The 23,039-nt window shown below is 37.5% G+C and overlaps 1 protein-coding gene across 1 annotated transcript in view; it reads right to left on the reverse strand.

The window, feature by feature from the left end:
- The window catches only part of LOC111151808 (TAO kinase 1), a 174,950-nt gene that overhangs the window by 24,875 nt on the left and 127,036 nt on the right, over nucleotides 1–23,039 (reverse strand). The window contains exons 13-16 of the mRNA XM_022510019.1: nucleotides 21,170–21,304; nucleotides 12,859–13,095; nucleotides 10,896–11,024; nucleotides 2,650–2,853 (exon numbers count right to left, since the gene is read on the reverse strand). Of these exons, the coding sequence (XP_022365727.1) occupies nucleotides 2,650–2,853; nucleotides 10,896–11,024; nucleotides 12,859–13,095; nucleotides 21,170–21,304 (705 nt within the window). The remainder of the gene's footprint in view (nucleotides 1–2,649; nucleotides 2,854–10,895; nucleotides 11,025–12,858; nucleotides 13,096–21,169; nucleotides 21,305–23,039) is intronic.

Below are 23,039 nucleotides of genomic sequence, written 5' to 3' on the forward strand. Positions count from 1 at the left end.
AAGATTTATTTATTTGAGAGAGAAAGAGAACACACCTGTGGTAGAGAGGGGCAGAGGGAGAAGGAGAGCGAGTCCCAAGCAGAGCTAAACATGGAGCCCTACTTGGGGCTTCATCTCACAACATGGCAATCAGGACCTGAGCCAAACCAAGAGTCGAACACTTAACTATACCACCTAAGTGCCCCAAGGTTGCCTGTATCCTAAATCTTAGTTCTGCTATTTATGACCTGCAAATCCTTGGGTTAGTTATTTAAACTTTCCCCTTCAGCTTCATCACTTCTCAAATGGAGATAATATAGCTATTTCATAGATCTAATGTGAGGATGAAATAAGTTCATAAATGGGAAGGTCTCAGAATAATACTTAGCACATCATGCTCGATAAATTTTTTTTGCAGATTAAAAAGAACAAGTGTGGGGACGCCTGGGTGGCTCAGTTGGTTAAGCAGCTGCCTTCGGCTCAGGTCATGATCCCGGCGTCCTGGGATTGAGTCCCTCGTCGGGCTCCTTGCTCGTCAGGGAGCCTGCTTCTCCCTCTGCCTCTGCCTGCCATTCTGTCTGCCTGTGCTCGCTCTCTCTCTCTCTCTCTGACAAATAAATAAATAAAATCTTAAAAAAAAAAAAAGAACAAGTGTGGGGCATCTGGGTGGCTCAGCTGGTTGAGCATCTGCCTTTGGCTCAGGTCATGATCTCAGGTCCTGGGATACAGTCTGATGTCAGGCTTCCTGCTGAGCAGGGAGCCTGCTTCTCCCTCTCTTGCTCCCCCTGCTTGTGCTCTAATAAGTTTAAAATCTTTAAAAAAAAATGTTTTAAAAAGAACAAGTGTAACACACACACGCACGCACGCACGCACGCATGCACACACTATAGAAATCGAACTTGCCCTCTTTGCCTCTGCAAACTCTTTCTCCAGAGCTCCAGAGGCCAACAGTCTGGTACAAATGCTTCCTAAAATTGCCCTCATGCTTACTGTGACACATCTATTATACAAAACATACAGTTTTAAAACTAAATTCCAAAATACATTATAGGCATGTGATATGCTTTCTTCAACTAAAAACATAATGGACATATATTTGAACCAGATGGGTAAATAAAGATCTTTTAAGTTTCAATAGTAAGCTTCTGCTTTACAATTCCATAATTTTTCCATTCTCTTGCTTTAAACACATTTGCAGTAAATATCCATGCATGATGCACCATATAATCATGTTATTATTTCCTTAAGATAATAGTTCCAAAAGTGGATTTAGTGGGTAAGAATATATGTGTATATTAAATTTTAAAAAGCTATTGCTGGGGCACCTGGGTGGTTCAGTTAAGCGTCCAACTTTTGATTTCAGCTCAGGTAATGATCTCGGGGTAGTGAGATTGAGCCCTGGGTTGGGCTCCACGCTGGTGTGGGCCTGCTTGAGATTTTCTCTACCTCTCCCTCTGCCCATCCACTACTCATGCTCTCCCTCTCTCTAAAAAAATAAATAAAAAAGCTACTGCTGTGGGGCACGTGGGTGGCTCAATCAGTTAAGCAGTTAAGTGCCTTCAGCTCAGGTCACGATCTCAGGGTCTTAGAATCAAGCCCCACATTGGGCTCTCTGCTCAGTGGGGAGTCTGCATCTGCCTCTCACTCTCTCTCAAATAAATAAAATCTTAAAAAAAAAAAAAAAAAAAAAAAAAAAAAAGCTATTGCCGAATTATGCTCCAAAAGGGCAGTATCAGTTTATACTTACTACTACTGCCCATCTCCCCATGTTAATAGCCTTTTGAATTATTCTCATCTAACTGATAAAAATTCTTTTAAAAAAGATTTACTTTAGAGAGAGAGAGAGAGAGCATGTGAGTGAGCATGCATGTGCAAGAGCACAAGTGGGAGGGGTGGTAGGGCAGGCAGGGGAGGGGAGGCAACTCAAGCAGACTCTGAGCCCAGCCAAGCAGGGAGCCCTATGATGCAGAGCCTGACATGTGGCCTCAACCCCATGACCCTGAGATCATGACCTGAGCCAAAACATAGTTGGGGGCTTAACCAACTGTGCTACCCAGGTGTCCCTCAACTGTTTTATTTTGAAATTCTTTAACTATCACTGAATTTGAACAGTTACACTGTACTTGAAGCTTATTTTATGCCACCTTGGAAATAAATTTATTTATGCTCATAGGTGTTCCTGATAATAAAAACAATTATTCTCATTGTGGTAAGAGTTTCTGCATTTGCCCAGTTAATAATTAAACAGTTATAACAATGTATTAAATGGTAACACACAATTCATGGCACTCACTTCAGATCAAAAAGCATAAATTATTCAATTAATTTTCTCATTTAAAAGTTAATACTTCCTTCATTATTCATGGATTTAATATTTATTAAATAGTTAACACTGTATGCTTACTATGGGCCAAATAATAGGGATACAAAGACCTGAACAGAACCTGTGGCTTCATATAATTTCCATTCTAGCTGAGGAGAGAGATTCCCCCCCAAAAGTATATATGCGTAAGAAAAAGAAGTGCAAAGAAGAACATTTAAAGGGAGAAAGCAAGCAATATGGATTGAATATCTGGGAAAGAAGGATTTAGGCCAGGGAATTATGAGTACAAAGGTCTTGCAGCTGGGATGCCACAGATATATTTCTGATACCCCGTCATTTAAACATACCTCCCTCACAAGGTCCTGCTCTAAGTTATGGCGTCCAAGTAACATTCTTCTCTTAAAGCGACGGCATTCCAACTCTAGGTATTGCCTCTGTCGTCGTAGAAGATTAGCCTCTTCTTCTGCTTGGAAATGTTGTATATTCTCCTTCTGCTTTGAAAGCCACTCTTGTTTTTCTTTTTTGGGGGTGCTCTGGTTTTCATTCAGTTCCTGGCAACATAAAAAACTCTGTTCAAAATACATAAAAATTAACTACATGAATACAGTTAATGTAAAATTTGGTATCTAATAAATTTAAATAAAAGTATTTAACTTATGTCTGTTCTAGTGCTTAGGCAGGGCAATGACCTCAAGGAGGCAGGAAACAGTTTTCCTTTTTCTTGAGTGACCAGTGGTAAAGAGGAAAAGTACATTAGAAAACATGTATATCTTTTGGCTTAGCACAGCTACACTTAGGATGATTCAAAAGCACACAATGATTGGTAAATGAAGTAAAACATATCTTTCTTTAAATCCTTCCCAAGAAGAGAGAGAAGGTAGTGCTTTCAGGTAAAAATCATATGTAAATTAAAATTAGGGCAAAAATACAGTTATGTTTCACTTGGTTATTAACATTCTAAACATCAAGCTTCTGGCAAGATTATGGATATACACAATATAAAAAACTTGGAAACTAAATGGAAAATCAACAAAACCATGGGAGAATAGAGACCTTTTTTATGAGTGGTATTTAATATTTAGCATTAATAGGGTGCCTGCGTGGCTCAGTGGGTTGGGCCTCTGCCTTTGGCTTGGGCCATGGTCTCAGCATCCTGGGATCTAGCCCAGCATCAGCTCTCTGCTCAGCAGGGAGCCGCCTTCCCCTTCTCTCTCTGCCTGCCTCTCTGCCTACTTGTGATTGCTCTCTATCAAATAAATAAATAAAATCTTTAAAAAATATATTTAGCATTAATAAACACCAAACAAATAAAAACCAGTGCTTTTCTACAGTACTTTAAATATCATCTCAAAAACTACCTACATGAAAATGCATTTATATTGGGCAAGATGAGAACATTCATCATATACCCAATGAGACAAATCTTAGGATATTAATACTAGTATATCTTCAACCTAAAAAGCCATCAATATTGCAGACAATACAAAAATACAGCCATCTTTTCTAAGTCTAAGTTGATTTTTCAGAGACTACTAACCTTATGGTCCTTCCTCTGTTATTCAAGAAAGAGACCAAGTCTTTGTAACTTAAGCTCATAAGATATTCAAACACATAAAAATAAAAAACACGGGGAGGAGTCAAGATGATGGAGAAGTAGCAGGCTGAGACTACTTCAGGTAGCGGGAGATCAGCTAGATAGCTTATCTAAAGATTGCAAACACCTACAAATCCAACGGGAGATCGAAGAGAAGAAGAACAGCAACTCTAGAAACAGAAAATCAACCACTTTCTGAAAGTTTATCAAATATATATATATATTTTTTCCTTTTTATATTTTTTTCTTTATTGGTTTTCTTTTTTTAATTGTTTCTTCCTTTTTTTTCTTTTTTTTTTTTCTTTCTTTTTCTTCTTTCTGAACCTCTTTTTATCCCCTTTCTCCCCCTCATGATTTGGGATCTCTTCTGATTTGGCTAAAGCATATTTTCCTGGTGTTGTTGCCACCCTTTTAGTATTTTACTTGCTCCTTCATCTACTCTTATCTGGACAAAATGACAAGGCGGAAAAATTCACCACAAAAAAAAGAACAAGAGGCAGTACCAAAGGCTAGGGACCTAATCAGTACAGACATTGGTAATATGTCAGATCTAGAGTTCAGAATGATGATTCTCAAGGTTCTAGCCGGGCTTGAAAAAGGCATGGAAGATATTAGAGAAACCCTCTCGGGAGATATAAAAGCCCTTTCTGGAGAAATAAAAGAACTAAAATCTAACCAAGTTGAAATCAAAAAAGCTATTAATGAGGTGCAATCAAAAATGGAGGCTCTCACTGCTAGGATAAATGAGGCAGAAGAAAGAATTAGCGATATAGAAGACCAAATGACAGAGAATAAAGAAGCTGAGCAAAAGAGGGACAAACAGCTACTGGACCATGAGGGGAGAATTCGAGAGATAAGTGACACCATAAGACGAAACAACATTAGAATAATTGGGATTCCAGAAGAAGAGGAAACAGAGAGGGGAGCAGAAGGTATATTGGAGAGAATTATTGGAGAGAATTTCCCCAATATGGCAAAGGGAACAAGCATCAAAATCCAGGAGATTCAGAGAACCCCCCTCAAAATCAATAAGAATAGGTCCACACCCCGTCACCTAATAGTAAAATTTACAAGTCTTAGTGACAAAGAGAAGATCCTGAAAGCAGCCCGGGAAAAGAAGTCTGTAACATACAATGGTAAAAATATTAGATTGGCAGCAGACTTATCCACAGAGACCTGGCAGGCCAGAAAAAGCTGGCATGATATATTCAGAGTACTAAACGAGAAAAACATGCAGCCAAGAATACTATATCCAGCTAGGCTATCATTGAAAATAGAAGGAGAGATTAAAAGCTTCCAGGACAAACAAAAACTGAAAGAATTTGCAAGTACCAAACCAGCTCTACAGGAAATATTGAAAGGGGTCCTCTAAGCAAAGAGAGACCCTAAAAGTAGTAGATCAGAAAGGAACAGAGACAATATACAATAACAGTCACCTTACAGGCAATACAATGGCACTAAATTCATATCTCTCAATACTTACCCTGAATGTGAATGGGCTAAATGCCCCAATCAAAAGACACAGGGTATCAGAATGGATAAAAAAACAAAACCCATCTATATGTTGCCTACAAGAAACTCATCTTAAACCCGAAGACACCTCCAGATTTAAAGTGAGGGGGTGGAAAAGAATTTACCATGCTAATGGACATCAGAAGAAAGCAGGAGTGGCAATCCTTAAATCAGATCAATTAGATTTTAAGCCAAAGACTATAATAAGAGATGAGGAAGGACACTATATCATACTCAAAGGAGCTGTCCAACAAGAAGATCTAACAATTTTAAATATCTATGCCCCTAACGTGGGAGCAGCCAACTATATAAACCAATTAATAACAAAATCAAAGAAACACATCGACAATAATACAATAATAGTAGGGGACTTTAACACTCCCCTCACTGAAATGGACAGATCATCCAAGCAAAAGATCAACAAGGAAATCAAGGCCTTAAATGACACACTGGACCAGATGGACATCACAGATATATTCAGAACATTTCATCCCAAAGCAACAGAATACACATTCTTCTCTAGTGCACATGGAACATTCTCCAGAATAGATCATATTCTCGGTCCTAAATCAGGTCTCAACCGTTATCAAAAGATTGGAATCATTCCCTGCATATTTTCAGACCACAATGCTCTAAAGCTAGAACTCAATCACAAGAGGAAATTTGGAAAGAACCCAAATACATGGAGACTAAACAGCATCCTTCTAAAGAATGAATGGGTCAACCAGGAAATTAAAGAAGAGTTGAAAAAATTCATGGAAACAAATGATAATGAAAACACAACGGTTCAAAATCTGTGGGACACAACAAAGGCAGTCCTGAGAGGAAAATATATAGCGGTACAAGCCTTTCTCAAGAAACAAGAAAGGTCTCAGGTACACAACCTAACCCTACACCTAAAGGAGCTGGAGAAAGAACAAGAAAGAAACCCTAAACCCAGCAGGAGAAGAGAAATCATAAAGATCAGAGCAGAAATCAATGAAATAGAAACCAAAAAAACAATAGAACAAATCAATGAAACTAGGAGCTGGTTCTTTGAAAGAATTAATAAGATCGATAAACCCCTGGCCAGACTTATCAAAAAGAAAAGAGAAAGGACCCAAATAAATAAAATCATGAATGAAAGAGGAGAGATCACAACTAACACCAAAGAAATACAGACAATTATACGAACATACTATGAGCAACTCTACGCCAACAAATTTGACAATCTGGAAGAAATGGATGCATTCCTAGAGACATATAAACTACCACAACTGAACCAGGAAGAAATAGAAAGCCTGAACAGACCCATAACCAGTAAGGAGATTGAAACAGTCATCAAAAATCTCCAAACAAACAAAAGCCCAGGGCCAGATGGCTTCCCGGGGGAATTCTACCAAACATTTAAAGAAGAACTAATTCCTATTCTCCTGAAACTGTTCCAAAAAACAGAAATGGAAGGAAAACTTCCAAACTCATTTTATGAGGCCAGCATCACCTTGATCCCCAAACCAGACAAGGATCCCATCAAAAAAGAGAACTACAGACCAATATCCTTGATGAACACAGATGCAAAAATTCTCGCCAAAATACTAGCCAATAGGATTCAACAGTACATTAAAAGGATTATTCACCACGACCAAGTGGGATTTATTCCAGGGCTGCAAGGTTGGTTCAACATCCGCAAATCAATCAATGTGATACAACACATTAATAAAAGAAAGAACAAGAACCATATGATACTCTCCATAGATGCTGAAAAAGCATTTGACAAAGTCAAATCCCTTCCTGATCAAAACTCTTCAAAGTGTAGGGATAGAGGGTACATACCTCAATATTATCAAAGCCATCTATGAAAAACCCACCGCAAATATCATTCTCAATGGAGAAAAACTGAAAGCTTTTCCGCTAAGGTCAGGAACACGGCAGGGATGTCCGTTATCACCACTGCTATTCAACATAGTACTAGAAGTCCTAGCTTCAGCAATCAGACAACAAAAGGAAATTAAAGGCATCCAAATTGGCAAAGAAGTCAAACTATCACTCTTCGCAGATGATATGATACTATATGTGGAAAACCCAAAAGACTCCACTCCAAAACTGCTAGAACTTGTACAGGAATTCAGTAAAGTGTCAGGATATAAAATCAATGCACAGAAATCAGTTGCATTTCTCTACACCAACAACAAGACAGAAGAAAGAGAAATTAAGGAGTCAATCCCATTTACAATTGCACCCAAAACTATAAGATACCTAGGAATAAATCTAACCAAAGAGACTAAGAATCTATACACAGAAAACTATAAAGTACTCATGAAAGAAATTGAGGAAGACACAAAGAAATGGAAAAATGTTCCATGCTCCTGGATTGGAAGAATAAATATTGTGAAAATGTCTATGCTACCTAAAGCAATCTACACATTTAATGCAATTCCTATCAAAGTACCATCCATTTTTTTCAAAGAAATGCAACAAATAATCCTAAAATTTATATGGAACCAGAAAAGACCTCGAATAGCCAAAGCCATATTGAAAAAGAAAGCCAAAGTTGGTGGCATCACAATTCCAGACTTCAAGCTCTATTACAAAGCTGTCATCATCAAGACAGCATGGTACTGGCACAAAAACAGACACATAGATCAATGGAACAGAATAGAGAGCCCAGAAATAGACCCTCAACTCTATGGTCAACTAATCTTCGACAAAGCAGGAAAGAATATCCAATGGAAAAAAGACAGCCTCTTCAACAAGTGGTGTTGGGAAAATTGGACAGCCACATGCAGAAAAATGAAATTGGATCATTTCCTTACACCACACACAAAAATAGACTCAAAATGGATGAAGGATCTCAATGTGAGAAAGGAATCCATCAAAATCCTTGAGGAGAACACAGGCAGCAACCTCTTCGACCTCAGCCGCAGCAACATCTTCCTAGGAACATCGCCAAAGGCAAGGGAAGCAAGGGCAAAAATGAACTATTGGGATTTCATCAAGATCAAAAGCTTTTGCACAGCAAAGGAAACAGTTAACAAAACCAAAAGACAACTGACAGAATGGGAGAAGATATTTGCAAATGACATATCGGATAAAGGGCTAGTGTCCAAAATCTATAAAGAACTTAGCAAACTCAACACCCAAAGAACAAATAATCCAATCAAGAAATGGGCAGAGGACATGAACAGACATTTCTGCAAAGAAGACATCCAGATGGCGAACAGACACATGAAAAAGTGCTCCATATCACTCGGCATCAGGGAAATACAAATCAAAACCACAATGAGATACCACCTCACACCAGTCAGAATGGCTAAAATTAACAAGTCAGGAAATGACAGATGCTGGCGAGGATGCGGAGAAAGGGGAACCCTCCTACACTGTTGGTGGGAATGCAAGCTGGTGCAACCACTCTGGAAAACAGCATGGAGGTTCCTCAAAATGTTGAAAATAGAACTACCCTATGACCCAGCAATTGCACTGCTGGGTATTTACCCTAAAGATACAAACGTAGTGATCCGAAGGGGCACGTGCACCCAAATGTTTATAGCAGCAATGTCTACAATAGCCAAACTATGGAAAGAACCTAGATGTCCATCAACAGACGAATGGATAAAGAAGATGTGGTATATATACACAATGGAATACTATGCAGCCATCAAAAGAAATGAAATCTTGCCATTTGTGTCGACGTGGATGGAACTAGAGGGTATCATGCTTAGCGAAATAAGTCAATCGGAGAAAGACAACTATCATATGATCTCCCTGATATGAGGGAGAGGAGATGCAACATGGGGGGTTAAGGGTGTAGGAGAAGAATAAATGAAACAAGATGGGATTGGGAGGGAGACAAACCATAAGTGACTCTTAATCTCACAAAACAAACTGAGGGTTAATGGGGGGAGGGGGTTGGGCGGGGTGGGATTATGGACATTGGGGAGGGTATGTGCTATGGTGAGTGCTGTGAAGTGTGTAAACCTGGCGATTCACAGACCTGTACCCCTGGGGATAAAAAGATATTATATGTTTAAAAAAAATAAAATTAATTAAAAAAAAAACACATAAATTAGTAGTTCCCAAATGAGGGTATATATGCATACACTACAGGAAGTGACAAGGATAACACAGTGTATATACAGAGAATCACCTGTTATATTTTTTTAGTTACTTTATTTAAATTCAATTAGTTAACATATAGTGTACCAGGATGTAGAGTTCAGTAATTCATCAGTTGCATATAACACTCAGTGCTCATTATATCACATGCCCTCCTTAATGCCTATCACCCAGTTACTACACCCTCCCCCACTTCCCCTCTAGCAATCCTCAATTTGTTTCCTATGATTAAGAGTCTCTTATGGTTTGTCTCCCTCTCTGATTTCGGTCATTTTTATTTTTCCCTCCCTTCCCCTATGATCCTCTTTTTTTTGTTTGTTTTTGTTTTTGTTTTTTTAAGATTTATTTATTTGTTTATTTGAGAGAGAGAGAGATTACAAGTAGGCAGCAGAGAGTGGGGGAAGCAGGCTCCCCATTGAGCAGAAAGCCCAATGCAGGGCTTGATCGCAGGACCCTGAGATCATGACCTGAGCTGAAGGCAGAGGCTTAAACCACTGAGCCACCCAGATGCCCCCTCTGTATAGTTTCTTGAGAATCACCTGGTATCTTTCTCAAAATCTTCTGCCAGGAAATTACCCCACCAAAAGTCTAGTATGTCCCTTCCCCTATACTGAGAACCATTATTCTGAATGAACATACATGCAAGCACACAAACGTTGTACACCTAAAGGATTATTTAAAGATTTATTTGTTAGAGAGAGAGAGAGAGAGAGAATATACCCAAGTGGGGGTAGGAGCAGAGGGAGAGAATCTCAAGCAGACTCCCTGGTGTGCATGGAGCCTGAGGTAGGGCTCCATCTCAAGACTCCAGATCACAACCCCAGCTGAAAGCAAGAGTCATACACCCAACCAACTGAGCCACCCAGGCGCCCTGGAAGGGTTTTTTTTTTTTTGAAAGGAATGTGTGGCTTTTTTCTTTCTTTTTTTTTTTTTAACAGCTCACATACTTTTATTTCTAATTAGACATTTACTTAATAAGTGCTTAGTAGGGGCACCTGGGTGGCTCAGTGAGTTAAAGCCTCTGCCTTTGGCTCAGGTCATGATTCAGGGTCCTGGGATCGAGCCCCACATCGGGCTCTCTGCTCAGCAGGGAACCTGCTTCCCCCCTACCTTTCTCTGCCTACTTGTGATCTCTCTGTCAAATAAATAAAATCTTTAAAAAAAAAATAAGTGTTTAGTAAAGTTATTATGAATAAAATGACTTATGTTTTCAGGAGATGATTCTTTTTACAGCTCCTCAATTGAGGATCTCAGTCATCAATGTCTTCATTCAAACCGATACAAGTTTCATGGTACAAACAACAAAAGAAAATTTATCTTCAAGGTTCTATGAGTTGAGCAACATTACGTACAATAAGCAGATAACTGCCTTGAAAATGTTTATAAAATAAGTACCTCCTTAAGCTGTTCTTTTCGAAGTTTATATTCTCTTTTCTGGGACTCCAAAAAACTATTTAGTTCTTTCTTCTGTTGGGCCTGAATATGCTGCTGAAATTTTTTCTCCTCATTGGCCATCACTTTAGCCTATAGAAAATTAAAAAAATGGACCAAATTAGTTAAGTTGATAGATTCAAAGCAGCATTTGAATACACATTACCACAGATACCATTTTTTCCCATGATCAAAAAAATCACCAACAAATTATTAATACTTATTACTCAGCACCCTATTTATTTTTATTTAAATTTTTGGCAGTTAAAATATGGTGCAATATTGGTTTCTGATGTACTCAGCATCTTCATTAGAATTTCAGAGAACCAATAAAATGGAACTCGTCTTTAAAATGTTGACCTTGTACAGGGTCAGAAGGTTTTCACCTTTTTTTTCTCCATTTAACAGCAGTATGTTCTCCTCCCAATAAAAAGAACAAACACACATTTATCTACAAATATAATTCAACCATGATTTATCTTGGTTGACTCAAATATGAAATAATGTTTATTTTTAAAACTTGACCTTTAATTTATATATTAAATAATATGAAAATATTAAATATTAGACATATGTATCATTACTGTTTTCCTTTTTTTTTAAAAGATTTTATTTTTTAGTAATATCTATATCCAACATGGGGATCAAACTTATAACCCCAAGATCAAGAATTGCATATTCCACCAACTCTTGCCAGCCAGGCACCCTTTATTTCTGATGATATATGCAATGTATAATCATTATAGAACATTTAGGAAGTATAGTAAAACACAAAGAAGGAAAAATATTACATGATTTTAGCATGCACAGATAACCAATATAAACATTTTGGTGTATACCCTTCCTAATTTTTTCTATGCGTATCTATTTCTTTAACAAATTTGTAATCATATTCTACATCCCATTTCATGAATTGCTTTCCTAAATATATTAGTATCTACCTCTTAAGTTACTAAAAATACTACCCAATGACCAACAGGATAATTCTTTCACCTAATTATTTCAAAATCAAATGTTTATTTACACCATAAATTATTTTGCTAAATTCTCTACTATTGTATGAGAGTGGTTCTTTTTTTTTTCAGGGGGAGGAAGGTTGAACAGGGTAACTATGATAAATAATGCCTTAATGTGGGCTAGCTAGACATATCTGAAGATATTCTGTGAATTTACTGAGAAGCTTACATTTTACTTGACAAATGGGACTATCAAAATAAAATGAAACTAATGGGACATCAAAAACCTTTATAAGAAAAGGTTTCACATAACAAGAATCCTAAAAAATTTGCTTTTATCATATACTAAAATGACCTTATTTATAAATAAACTAATGGGCTAAACCCTAATCTGAACCTCTTAATTTATAATCTTTTTAAAATAATTTTTTTTTTTTTAATAAACGTATAATGTATTATTAGCCCCAGGGGTAGAGGTCTGTGAATTGCCAGGTTTACACACTTCACAGCACTCACCATAGCACATACCCTCCCCAATGTTTAATTTGTAATCTTTAACATTCTCTCTATATTAATCTTCAGTTATTCTTTGACATAAAAATGCTGCTATAAATTTAAGGACAGTTTCCAAAAAATACATAGAAAAGGGAATCACGAATGATTTTGAGACCTGAACCATGTTACTAATAGGTGATTTATCAAACTCTTCAGATAACCAGCGTCCTTGAGGCCCAGAACAGATGAATGAAAGACTTACCCACTGTGACACTATAAATCTAGCAAGTATCAGGAAATAATCCCACGTCTATTGGTTCTCAGACTCAGTACCTGACATTATACATGTTACGCGTCTCTCTCTCCAATTGATCTGCTTGGCTCTGGTGAACAGATACTCTAACATCAAAATGTTATCTTGGTTAATTCTGGGATGGTTACAAGCTAGAACAAATTAATAATACTGAATCAGCTACCTCTTTTTCCATAGCAGCCTGATGTTTCTTAATAAGTTTCTCCATTTCTGCAGCAAAATTGTTACGCTGAGTTTCAAGATCTTTGTCTAATCTGAGGCGATGTTCATCCATCTCAGCCTTTAGTTTATTTTCCAGAGTCATCAATTGCTTTTGATGCTGCCGCCTCATTCTCTTATAGCCAGACATCTGTTCTCTAAGCTCAGAGTCCTGCTCGTGTTCTTGCATTTGCCTTGTAACCTAGACATACAAACAATGGACAAAAAAGAACAAAATAAAGTAAAACATTTTTTTCAAAAGCATTTTATTTTATTTTTTTTTTTAAAGATTTTATTTATTTATTTGTCAGAGAGAGAGAGAGGGAGAGAGAGCAAGCACAGGCAGACAGAATGGCAGGCAGAGGCAGAGGGAGAAGCAGGCTCCCTGATGAGCAAGGAGCCCGATGTGGGACTCGATCCCAGGACGCTGGGATCATGACCCGAGCCGAAGGCAGCCGCCTAACCAACTGAGCCACCCAGGCGTCCCTTCAAAACCATTTTAGATCACTCTGCCATTAACTAAGCAGGCAATTAATTTAAGAGATCCCAGTTAGCAGTTATCAATTAAATTTCAAGCAGATCTTTTAAAGAAATAAACAAGCTGATTCTAAAATTTATATGGGAATATAAAAGGCCAAGAATATCCAAAACATTCTTGAGGGGGAAGAAAAAGTTGGAAGACATACACTTCAGCAATCAAAACAATGTGGTACTGGTATAAGGACAGACTGAATTGATCAAAGGAACAGAATAAAATCTAGAAAGAGACACACACATACTCAGTCAAGTGGATTTTCTACAAAAAATTCAGGTTAATTCAAAAAGGGAAAGTGTTTTTTAATAAATCCTGCTGAAACAACTGGTTCCCTGTAAAAATAAATAAACAAACCCAATTCCTATATCACTCTATATTCAAAAATTAATTTGAAAAGAATAATTTGACCTCAACATAAAACTTAGAATCATAAAGCAAAAGAAGACATGGACTACTGTGTAAGCAAATATTTCCTGGATAGGACACAAAAGGCACTGGCTATAAAGAAAAAAATGTAATAGCCAAACTATGGCAAGAGTCCAAATGTCCATCAACTGATGAATTGGTAAAGAAAGTTGGTCTTTCTCTCTCTCTCTCTCTCTCTCACACACACACACACACACACACACACACACACACGAATATTACTCAGCCGTCAAAGAGAATGAAATCTTGCCATTTGCAACAATGTGGATGGAGCCAGAGTGTATTACGCTAAGGAAAATAAGTCAGAAAAAGACAAATACCATATGATTTCACTCATATGTGGAATCTGGGAAAAAAAACAGACGAATATATGGGAAAGGAAAAAAAGAGAGAGGGAGGCAAACCATAAGAGACTCTTAAAACAGTAAACAAACTGAGGGTTGATGGAAGGACACGGGCAGGGGATGGGCTAAGTGGGTGACGGGCATTAAGGAGAACGCTTGTTATGATGACCACTGAATGTTACATATAAGTGACGAATCACTATATTCTACTCCTGAAATCAATACTACACTATATGTTAACTAACTAGAATTTAAATAAAAATTTGGAAGACAAAAATGTATAAACTGATTTTTAAACTGAGCTGAAATTCACTCACAACCCCAAGATCAAGTCTCATGCTCTTCCAACCTAGCCAGCCAGGCATCCCTAAAATTAATCATTTTTTAAAAAGATTTATTTATTTTAGAGAGAGAGCACACAAGTGTGTGAGGGAGTATGGGGAGGGGCAAAGAGAGAGGGAGAGAATCCTCAAACAGACTCCCTGTTAAGTGTGGAGCCCAATGTGGGGCTGGATCATGACCTCAGCTGAAATCACAAGCTAGATCCTTAACCAAGTGAGCCACCCAGGCATCCCAAATTAATCATTTCAAAGTGAACAACTCAATAACATTTAGTATATTCACAATGTTGTACAACTACCACCTTAATCTAATTACAAAACATTTTTATCATCTCAGAAAAAAATCCTATTCCCCATTCTCTCCTGGTAGCCACCAATTTATTGTCCATTTCTATGGATTCACATCTTTTTTGGATATTTCATATAGCCATATAATATGTGATCTTTTATGCCTGGCTTCCTTCATTTAGCATGTTTTCAAGGTTCATCCATGTTGTAGCAAGTATCAGTATTTCATTCCTTTTTATAGCTGAATAATATTCTATTATATGAATATACCATAATTTATCATTCATCTGCTGATGGATATGGCTATTGTGAATAGTGCTGTTATGAACATGTGTGTGCATGTACTTGTTTGAGTACTACTTTTTGATTCTTTGGGTATATATGTAGGAATGGAATTGCTGAGTCATATGATACTCTATGTTTAACTTTCTGAGGAACTGTCAACTGTTTCCCACAGAAGCTGAATCATATTACAATCATATTACATAAACACAATTACAATATTATTACACAAATATTACCAGAAACATACAGGATCTCTCATTTTTCGTGTCCTCCAATAATTATTATTTTTCTTTCTTTTTTAAAGATTTATTTATTCGACATAGAGAGATCACAAGTAGGCAGAGAGGCAGGCAGAGAGAGGGAGAAGCAGGCTCCCCGCTGAGCAGAGAGCCTGATGTGGGTCTTGATCCCAGGACCCTGAGATCATGACCTCAGCTGAAGGCAGAGGCTTAACCCTCTGAGCCACCCAGGTGACCCTATTTTTCTTTTTTTTTTAAAGCCATCCTAGTGGGTATGAGGTGGTCCCTCATTGTGGTTTTGATCTGCATTTCCCTAATAACTAATGATATTGAGCATCTTTTGTTGTGCTTGTTGGTCATCTGTTTATCTTTTCTGGAGAAATGTCTATTCAAGACCTTTATCCATTTTTTAAAGGGAGAAGGGGCAGAGAGAGAATCTTAAGCTGGCCCCACACCCAGCGTGAGCCTAACACGGGGCTTGATCTCATATCACAACCCTGAGATCACGACCTGAGCTGAAATCAAGAGTTGCCACTTAACTGACTGAGCCACCCAGGAACGTGTGACTTTATGTATTTTATTACTATTCATTATTTGTTTTTTATGATTTATTTATTTGACAGAGCATAGAGCCAGACAGCACCAGTGGAGGGAATGGCAGAGGGAGAGGGAGAACCAGGCTCTGAACTGAGCAGGGAGCCCAACACAGGGCTCAATCCCAGGACCCTGGGATCATGACCTGAGCTGAAGGCAGATGCTTAACCATCTGAGCCACCCAGATGCCCCTATGCATTTTTTTAAAAAGCTTTATTAATTTTAGAGAGAGAGGGAGGAAAAGATAGAGAACATGCGGGGGAAGGGGCAGAGGGAGAGGAAGAATCCCAAGGAGACTCAGCGCTGAGTGGGAAGCAAAAGGCAGGGCTCAATCCCACTGTCCTGAGATGATGACTTTAGCTTAAACCAAGAGCTGGTCACTTAACCAACGGCACCCACCCACGCACCCCCTGCTTTATCCATTTTTAAAATTAGATGGTTATAATTGGATTTTAAAACTAAAAAATTTTAATTTTTCATCAAGTAGGAAAAAGAACAGGTCAATTACACATGAAGAAAAAATATTTGCAAGGTATATATGAGATAGAATACTATAACCAACTTTTATAAGGAACACCTACAAATCAATATTAAAAAGATGAGTATCTGAATAAGAAATAAAGCAAAAGATGGGGTGCCAGGGTGGCTCAGTTAGTTAGGTGTCTGCCTTCAGCTTAGGTCACGATCTCAGGGTCCTGGGATGGACCCCGTGTTGGGCTCTCAGCTCAATAGGCTGTCTACTTCTCGATACCCCTTTCTGCTCCTCCCCCCACAGCTTGTGCTCTCTAATAAATAAAATCTTAAAAAAAAAAAAAAAAAAGAAAGAAGACAACAGACTTGACTACAATACTCCACTTAAAAAGTGGAGAATAGGGGCGCCTGGGTGTCTCAGTGGGTTAAAGCCTCTGCCTTCAGCTTGGGTCATGATCCCAGGGTCCTGGGATTGAGCCCCACATCGGGCTCTCTGCCTGGCAGGGAGCCTGCTTCCTCCTCTCTCTCTGCCTGCCTCTCTGCCTACTTGTGATCTCTGTCTGTCAAATAAATAAATAAAGTCTTAAAAAAAAAAAAAAAGACAACACAAGAATAGACAATAAGCATGTGGAAAGGGGCTTATAATGATTACCTCTTTAGTCCCAGGGAAATGCACAAATACCATGAAATTCCATTTCATACCACTAGAGTAGCTAAAATAAAAAAGACTGACAACACCAAATGTAGAAGAGAATGTAAACCAATTAAAACTTAAATACTGCTAAAACAAAACAAAATAAAACAAAACAAAACAAATGTATACACTGCTAATGGGCATGTAAATAGTACACCCATTTTGGAAAACTGTAAGATTCTTAGGAGGTTAAACATACACATACCCTACAACTCAGTTATTTTACCTTCAGCATTTATCAACAAGAAATTAAAATACCATGTTCACATTAAGACTTGTACAAGAACGTTTATAGCAATCTTACATGCCCAAAGAGTAATCAAACCAAATGTTCATCGATAAAGAATGGGTAAAAAAATTACACATTCACACAAGGGAAAACTACTTATAGTAATAAAAAAGAATGAACTTTGGTGTGCCTGCATGACTTAGTTGGTTAAGGGTCTGCCTTCAGGGGTGCCTGGGTGCTTCAGGGGGTTAAAGCCTCTGCTTTCAGCTCGGGTCATGATCTCAGGGTCCTGGGATCGAGTCCTACATCAGGCTCTCTGCTCAGTGGGGAGCCTGCTTCCCCCTCTTTCTTCCTGCCTCTCTGCCTACTTGTGATCTCTGTCAAATAAATAAATAAATAAAATCTTAAAAAAAAAGGGGGGGGTCTGCCTTGCATCAGGCTCTCTGCTCAGTGGGGAGTCCGCTTCTCCCTCTCCCTCTGCTCCTCCTCCAGCTCCTGCTCCCTCTCTGTCTCTAATAAATAAATAAAATCTTTAAAAAAAAATGAACTTTAATGAACACAAGATTGATAAATTTCAAAAACATTAAGTTGAGCAAAATAAGCCAGATACAAAAAAGTACATTCTATGATTCCCTTTATATGAAACCCAAACAGTTAAAACTAGTAAGAGTGAAGAGACAGAAAATGGTGTTCATGGAAGTGGAAAATGACTAAGTGGGGTCGGGGTATGAAGGGAACCTATTGTGATGACTAGAAATTTTACATCTTTTTTTTTTTAAGATGATGGATAACTAAGGCAAAAGCCATTGTAAAAACTCTTCAAATTGAATACCTAATATCGATTATATGAAAACAGCCCAAGGCAGAAGAAAGAATGAGTTACGGTACATGGTAGTTATACTGAGTGTTACAGTATAGTTATCTTATACATAAACCTACACACACTCTCAATGTTTTATCTGAAATAGAATTACTAGGTTTAAGAATATGGATCTTAAACTTTCTAAATCCGTAATTTAAGAAGTGTCCTTAAGAAAAGGGAACCCTGGGGGCACCTGGGTGGCTCAGTGGGTTAAGCCACTGCCTTCGGCTCAGGTTGTGATCTCGGGGTCCTGGGATCAAGCCCCACATTGGGCTCTCTGCTCAGCGGGGAGCCTGCTTCTCCCTCTCTCTCTGCCTGCCTCTCTGTCTACTTGTGATCTCTCTCTCTGTCAAATAAAAAAATTTTAAAAATTAAAAAAAAAAAAAAAAGAAAAAAAAAAGAAAAGGGAACCCTGTATACTGTTGGTAAGAATGCAAACCAGTGTAACTACTGTGGGAAACAGTATGGAGGTTCTTCAAAAAATTAAAAATACAAACACAAATGATCTATTAATTCCACTACTGGGTATTTACTCAAAGAAATAGAAAACACTGGGGCACCTGGGTTGCTGCATTGGGTAAGCGTCCAACTCTTGAATTCGGCTTAGGTCATGATCTCAGGGTTTTAAGATCAAGCCCTGTATCAGGCTCTGTGCTGGGCAGAGAAGTCTGCTTAAGATTCTCTCTCTCCCTCTCCTTCTGCCCCTCCCCTCACTCCATCTCTTTAAAAAAAAAAAAAAAAAAAAAAAAAAAGGAAGAAAAGAAACAGGAGAGAGTGGGAGGAAGAAAGAGAAAAAAGAAATAGAAAACACTACTTTGAAAAGATACACGAACCCATACGTTCACTGAAGTACTAATTTATAATAGTCAAGGTATGGAAGCAACCCAAGGGTCCATCAGTAAATGAATGGATAAAGCCCATGTGGTATATATATACACAATGGAATATTGCCATAAAAAAGGAGATCTTGCCATGTGCAACAACATGGATAAACTTGGAGGGTATTATGCTAAGTGAAATAAGTCAGAAAGAGAGAAACAAATACCCTATGATTTCACTTACATGTGGAATCCAGAATACAAATGAACGAACAAACAAACAAAAATCAAAACTCTTAAAATACACAAAACAAACTGGTGGATGGTGGGATGGATGAAATAAATGATGGGGATTAAGAGGTACAAACTTCCAGTTATGAAATAAATAAGTTATGGAGATGAAAAGTATAGCACAGGGAATACAGTCAATAATACTAACAACTTTGTAACGGGACAGATGATGACTACCCTTATTGTGCTGAGCACTGATAATGCAGAGAATTGTCCAATCTCTATGTTATATACCTAAAACTAAAATAACACTGTATGTCAACTATACTCAAAAAAAAAAAAAAAAAAAAAAAAAAAAAAAAAAAAAAAAAAATGTGGGGCATCTGGGTGGCTCAGTGGGTTAAAGCCTCTGCCTTCTTCGGCTCAGGTTGTATTCCCAGGGTCCTGGGATCGAGCCCCACATCAGGTTCTCTGCTCAGCAGGGAGCCTGCTTCCTCCTCTCTTTCTCTGCCTGCCTCTCTGCCTACTTGTGATTAAAATCTTAAAAAAAAAAAAAAAAAAGTGTATCCTTAAATAATTTGAGGGAGCCAGAAACTGGGACAGAGTGTTTGAGAAACATTTAATATATGCCAAATCACAAAGTCACATGAATTGGCGTCTCTCTAGGTCATACCTCTTTAGGTATTTATTAAAATAGTCATGAAAAAACCATCAAGCAATCTTTGCCACTTGCTCTGTTCAAAAAGTTATTTCCATGTTGCAGAATAGCAGAAATGACCTGATTCCTCAGGATGGGAGATGGCATTCTTGACTCCATGTCATATAGAGTCATGGGCCATTGCATGGGATTTATAAAATCAGCTTATGCAGTTGGTAATTCAGAAACTTTTTTTCTCAGATATATCTTTTATACTTCCTGTCATATTTTCTAACAATCTACTTTTCCTATGATATCTTAATTTCTTTTTATCCCTAGTATCCTTTATCATGTGTTGGTCCTACTTTTTTTGACTAATCAGAGTAGTATGCAGCCTGCTAAAATAACATCCTTAATAATGGATACATAATCTATTTTTTTAAAGTAATCTCTACACCCAATGTGGGACTCAAACTCACACCCCTAAGATTAAGGGTCATATGTTTTACCAAGTGAGCAAGTCACACACCCCCCAATAATCCATTTTTATTATTTTTTGGGAAACCAGAAGAACTACATTTTGAATACATCAAGTTGAATTACTTGCTATTTCCCAAACATTTCTCCTCATTCCCTCACTTTGGTTAGCTTCAGTATTTCTTTACTGTTAATTCTTATATAGAAATAACATTTATCCTCCTCTCTGTGCCTAAAACCAACAACTATTAAAAGCTCCAATAATTTGTTTTCTTTTTTGTTTTTAAAAGACTTTATTTATTTGAGAGAGAGACAGCATGAGTGTGAGCAGACAGGGAAGGAGAGAGAGAGAGAGGGAAAGAATCTCAGGCGGACTTCACGCTGAATGCAGAAGCCCACTTGCGGCTTGATCTCAACACCCTGAGATTATGAACTGAGCTGAAACCAAGAGTGGGATCCTTGACTGACTGAGCCATCCAAGACAGGCCTAAACAATCTGTTTCCTAAATATTTCTTTTATGCCCCAAATCAAAAGTAATGTGAACTCCTATTTAGTACCTTCCAGCCCTCCTAAGTATTTGATATATTCTAACACAATGGTTCTTTGTGTATATTTTGAAGACATCACTAGTTTAACATCTCAGCATATTCTGTCTATCTTTCTCATAAGAGGCACTTAAATGTTGAATGAGTATTTTGCAAAATAAACCCCAAATACAAAAAAAAATAAGATATAGTTGTACTTCAGTACAGGTGCCACAGTCCAATATGAAAAATGTATTTCTAATTCAGGGGAAGAACATACCAGTGATGCCGTCCGTATAGTAGCAAAGTGTTCTCGATTACGATAGTGTGATTTATGACGAGACACTTGTGGCGGAGATTGTGGATCTGATGCTCTTGTTCTAGGCTCTCCCTCTTCTCTGTAATTTTCTTCCTCCTAGGCAAAGAAAGAAATAATACTATTGAACAAATACGGCTAGCTTGAACTTTCAAGACAATTTAAAGATAACTTGATCAATTTATCTTAAGGACATAATTTTAAAAAGAACAAAAATTGTGAATGCCAGCATTTTATTTTCAACATAATTAGAATCAGGAAACATCATTCTCTCAGTATATGAAACAGCAAACCCATTTAGGATCAGGAAATTTATCAGGTTAGATCTATATCCTACTTACTATACAGAAAATGGAAAAGCTTTAGTAATTTTAAACAACAGTAAAAAAAATTATCCTAATGCTCTTAGGTTTTCAAAGCAATAATATATCTTAAAAATACCTTTTTAATTCTTCTATCATTTGTCCAAATAATCAAAAAATAACTAAAAATTTTAATAACTGGTCTTTCCTTATATATGTCTTAGTTTATTTATTTTTTTTTTTTTAAGATTTTTATTTATTTGACAGAGAGAGAGAGAGATCACAAGTAGGCAGAGAGGCAGGCAGAGAGAAAGAGAGAGAGGGAAGCAGGCTCCCTGCTGAGCAGAGAGCCCGATGTGGGGCTCGATCCCAGGACCCTGAGATCATGACCTGAGCTGAAGGCAGAGGCTTTAACCCACTGAGCCACCCAGGTACCCCTATGTCTTAGTTTATTAACTGAAGAGGAAGTGAATTAAGTAGCAACAACTGATTATGAGAATAATCTTTTTTACTGCTGCTTCTATTGCCTAAGTACATAAAAATTAAACATGATTTTGCCCTGAAGAATACTACTATATAACTAAGTCGTTCTTAATGACTTTTTGTGTGAATGTAGTAGAACATATATAATATGAAATTTTCCATTTCAACCATTTTTAAATGTACAATTCATTGGCATTAATTATATTTCCAATGTTGTACAACCACCACCATTTTCAAAACATTTCCATCACCCAAATAGAAACTGTATCTGCTGACAAAAATTCTCCATTTTATCCTCTACTCAGGTCCTGGTAACCACTAATCTATTCTGTGTCTCTATGAATTGCCTTTTCTGATATTTCATGTAAGTGGAATTATGCAGTATTTGTCCTTTTGCATATGGCTTAATATCACTTAGCATAACATTACATTTTTAGCATAACATCTCAAGGTTCACTCATGTTACAGTATGTATCAGAATTTCATTTTTTCATAGCTGAATAATACTCCCTTATATGCATATCTGATAGTTTATTTATCTATTCATCTGCTGATTAACCCTTGGGTTAGATCTACCTGTTAGCTCTTGTGCCTAGTAGGTTTTTAGGTAATACTGCAAGCTTTGAAGTTAAGAAGTATTCCTATTGGTTGCTAAAAACAAGTTACCTGACTTTCAAAAAAAAATTTTTTTTAAGATTTTATTTATTTATTTGACACAGAGAAAGAGATCACAAGTAGGCAGAGAGGCAAGAAGAGAGAGAGGAGGAAGCAGGCTCCCCGCCCAGCAGAGAGCCTGATGTGGGGCTTGATCCCAGGACCCTGAGATCATGACCTGAGCCGAAGGAAGAGGCTCAACCCACTGAGCCACCCAGGTGCCCCTCAAAATATTTTCAAGAAAATTAAAAATTTTGCACTCAGAAGTGTGAAGAACACTGTAGCAAAACCCTTATTTCTTAAACCCCAAATTTACAATTATTGGCAATTACATTCAGTTTTATTTTATTTTATTTTATTTTATTTTTAAAGATTTTATTTATTTATTTGATAGA

The sequence above is a fragment of the Enhydra lutris genome, unplaced genomic scaffold (genome assembly GCF_002288905.1).
Source record: "Enhydra lutris kenyoni isolate GAN:26980312 unplaced genomic scaffold, ASM228890v2 scaffoldscaffold26, whole genome shotgun sequence".
In the NCBI taxonomy this organism is placed as follows: domain Eukaryota; kingdom Metazoa; phylum Chordata; class Mammalia; order Carnivora; family Mustelidae; genus Enhydra; species Enhydra lutris.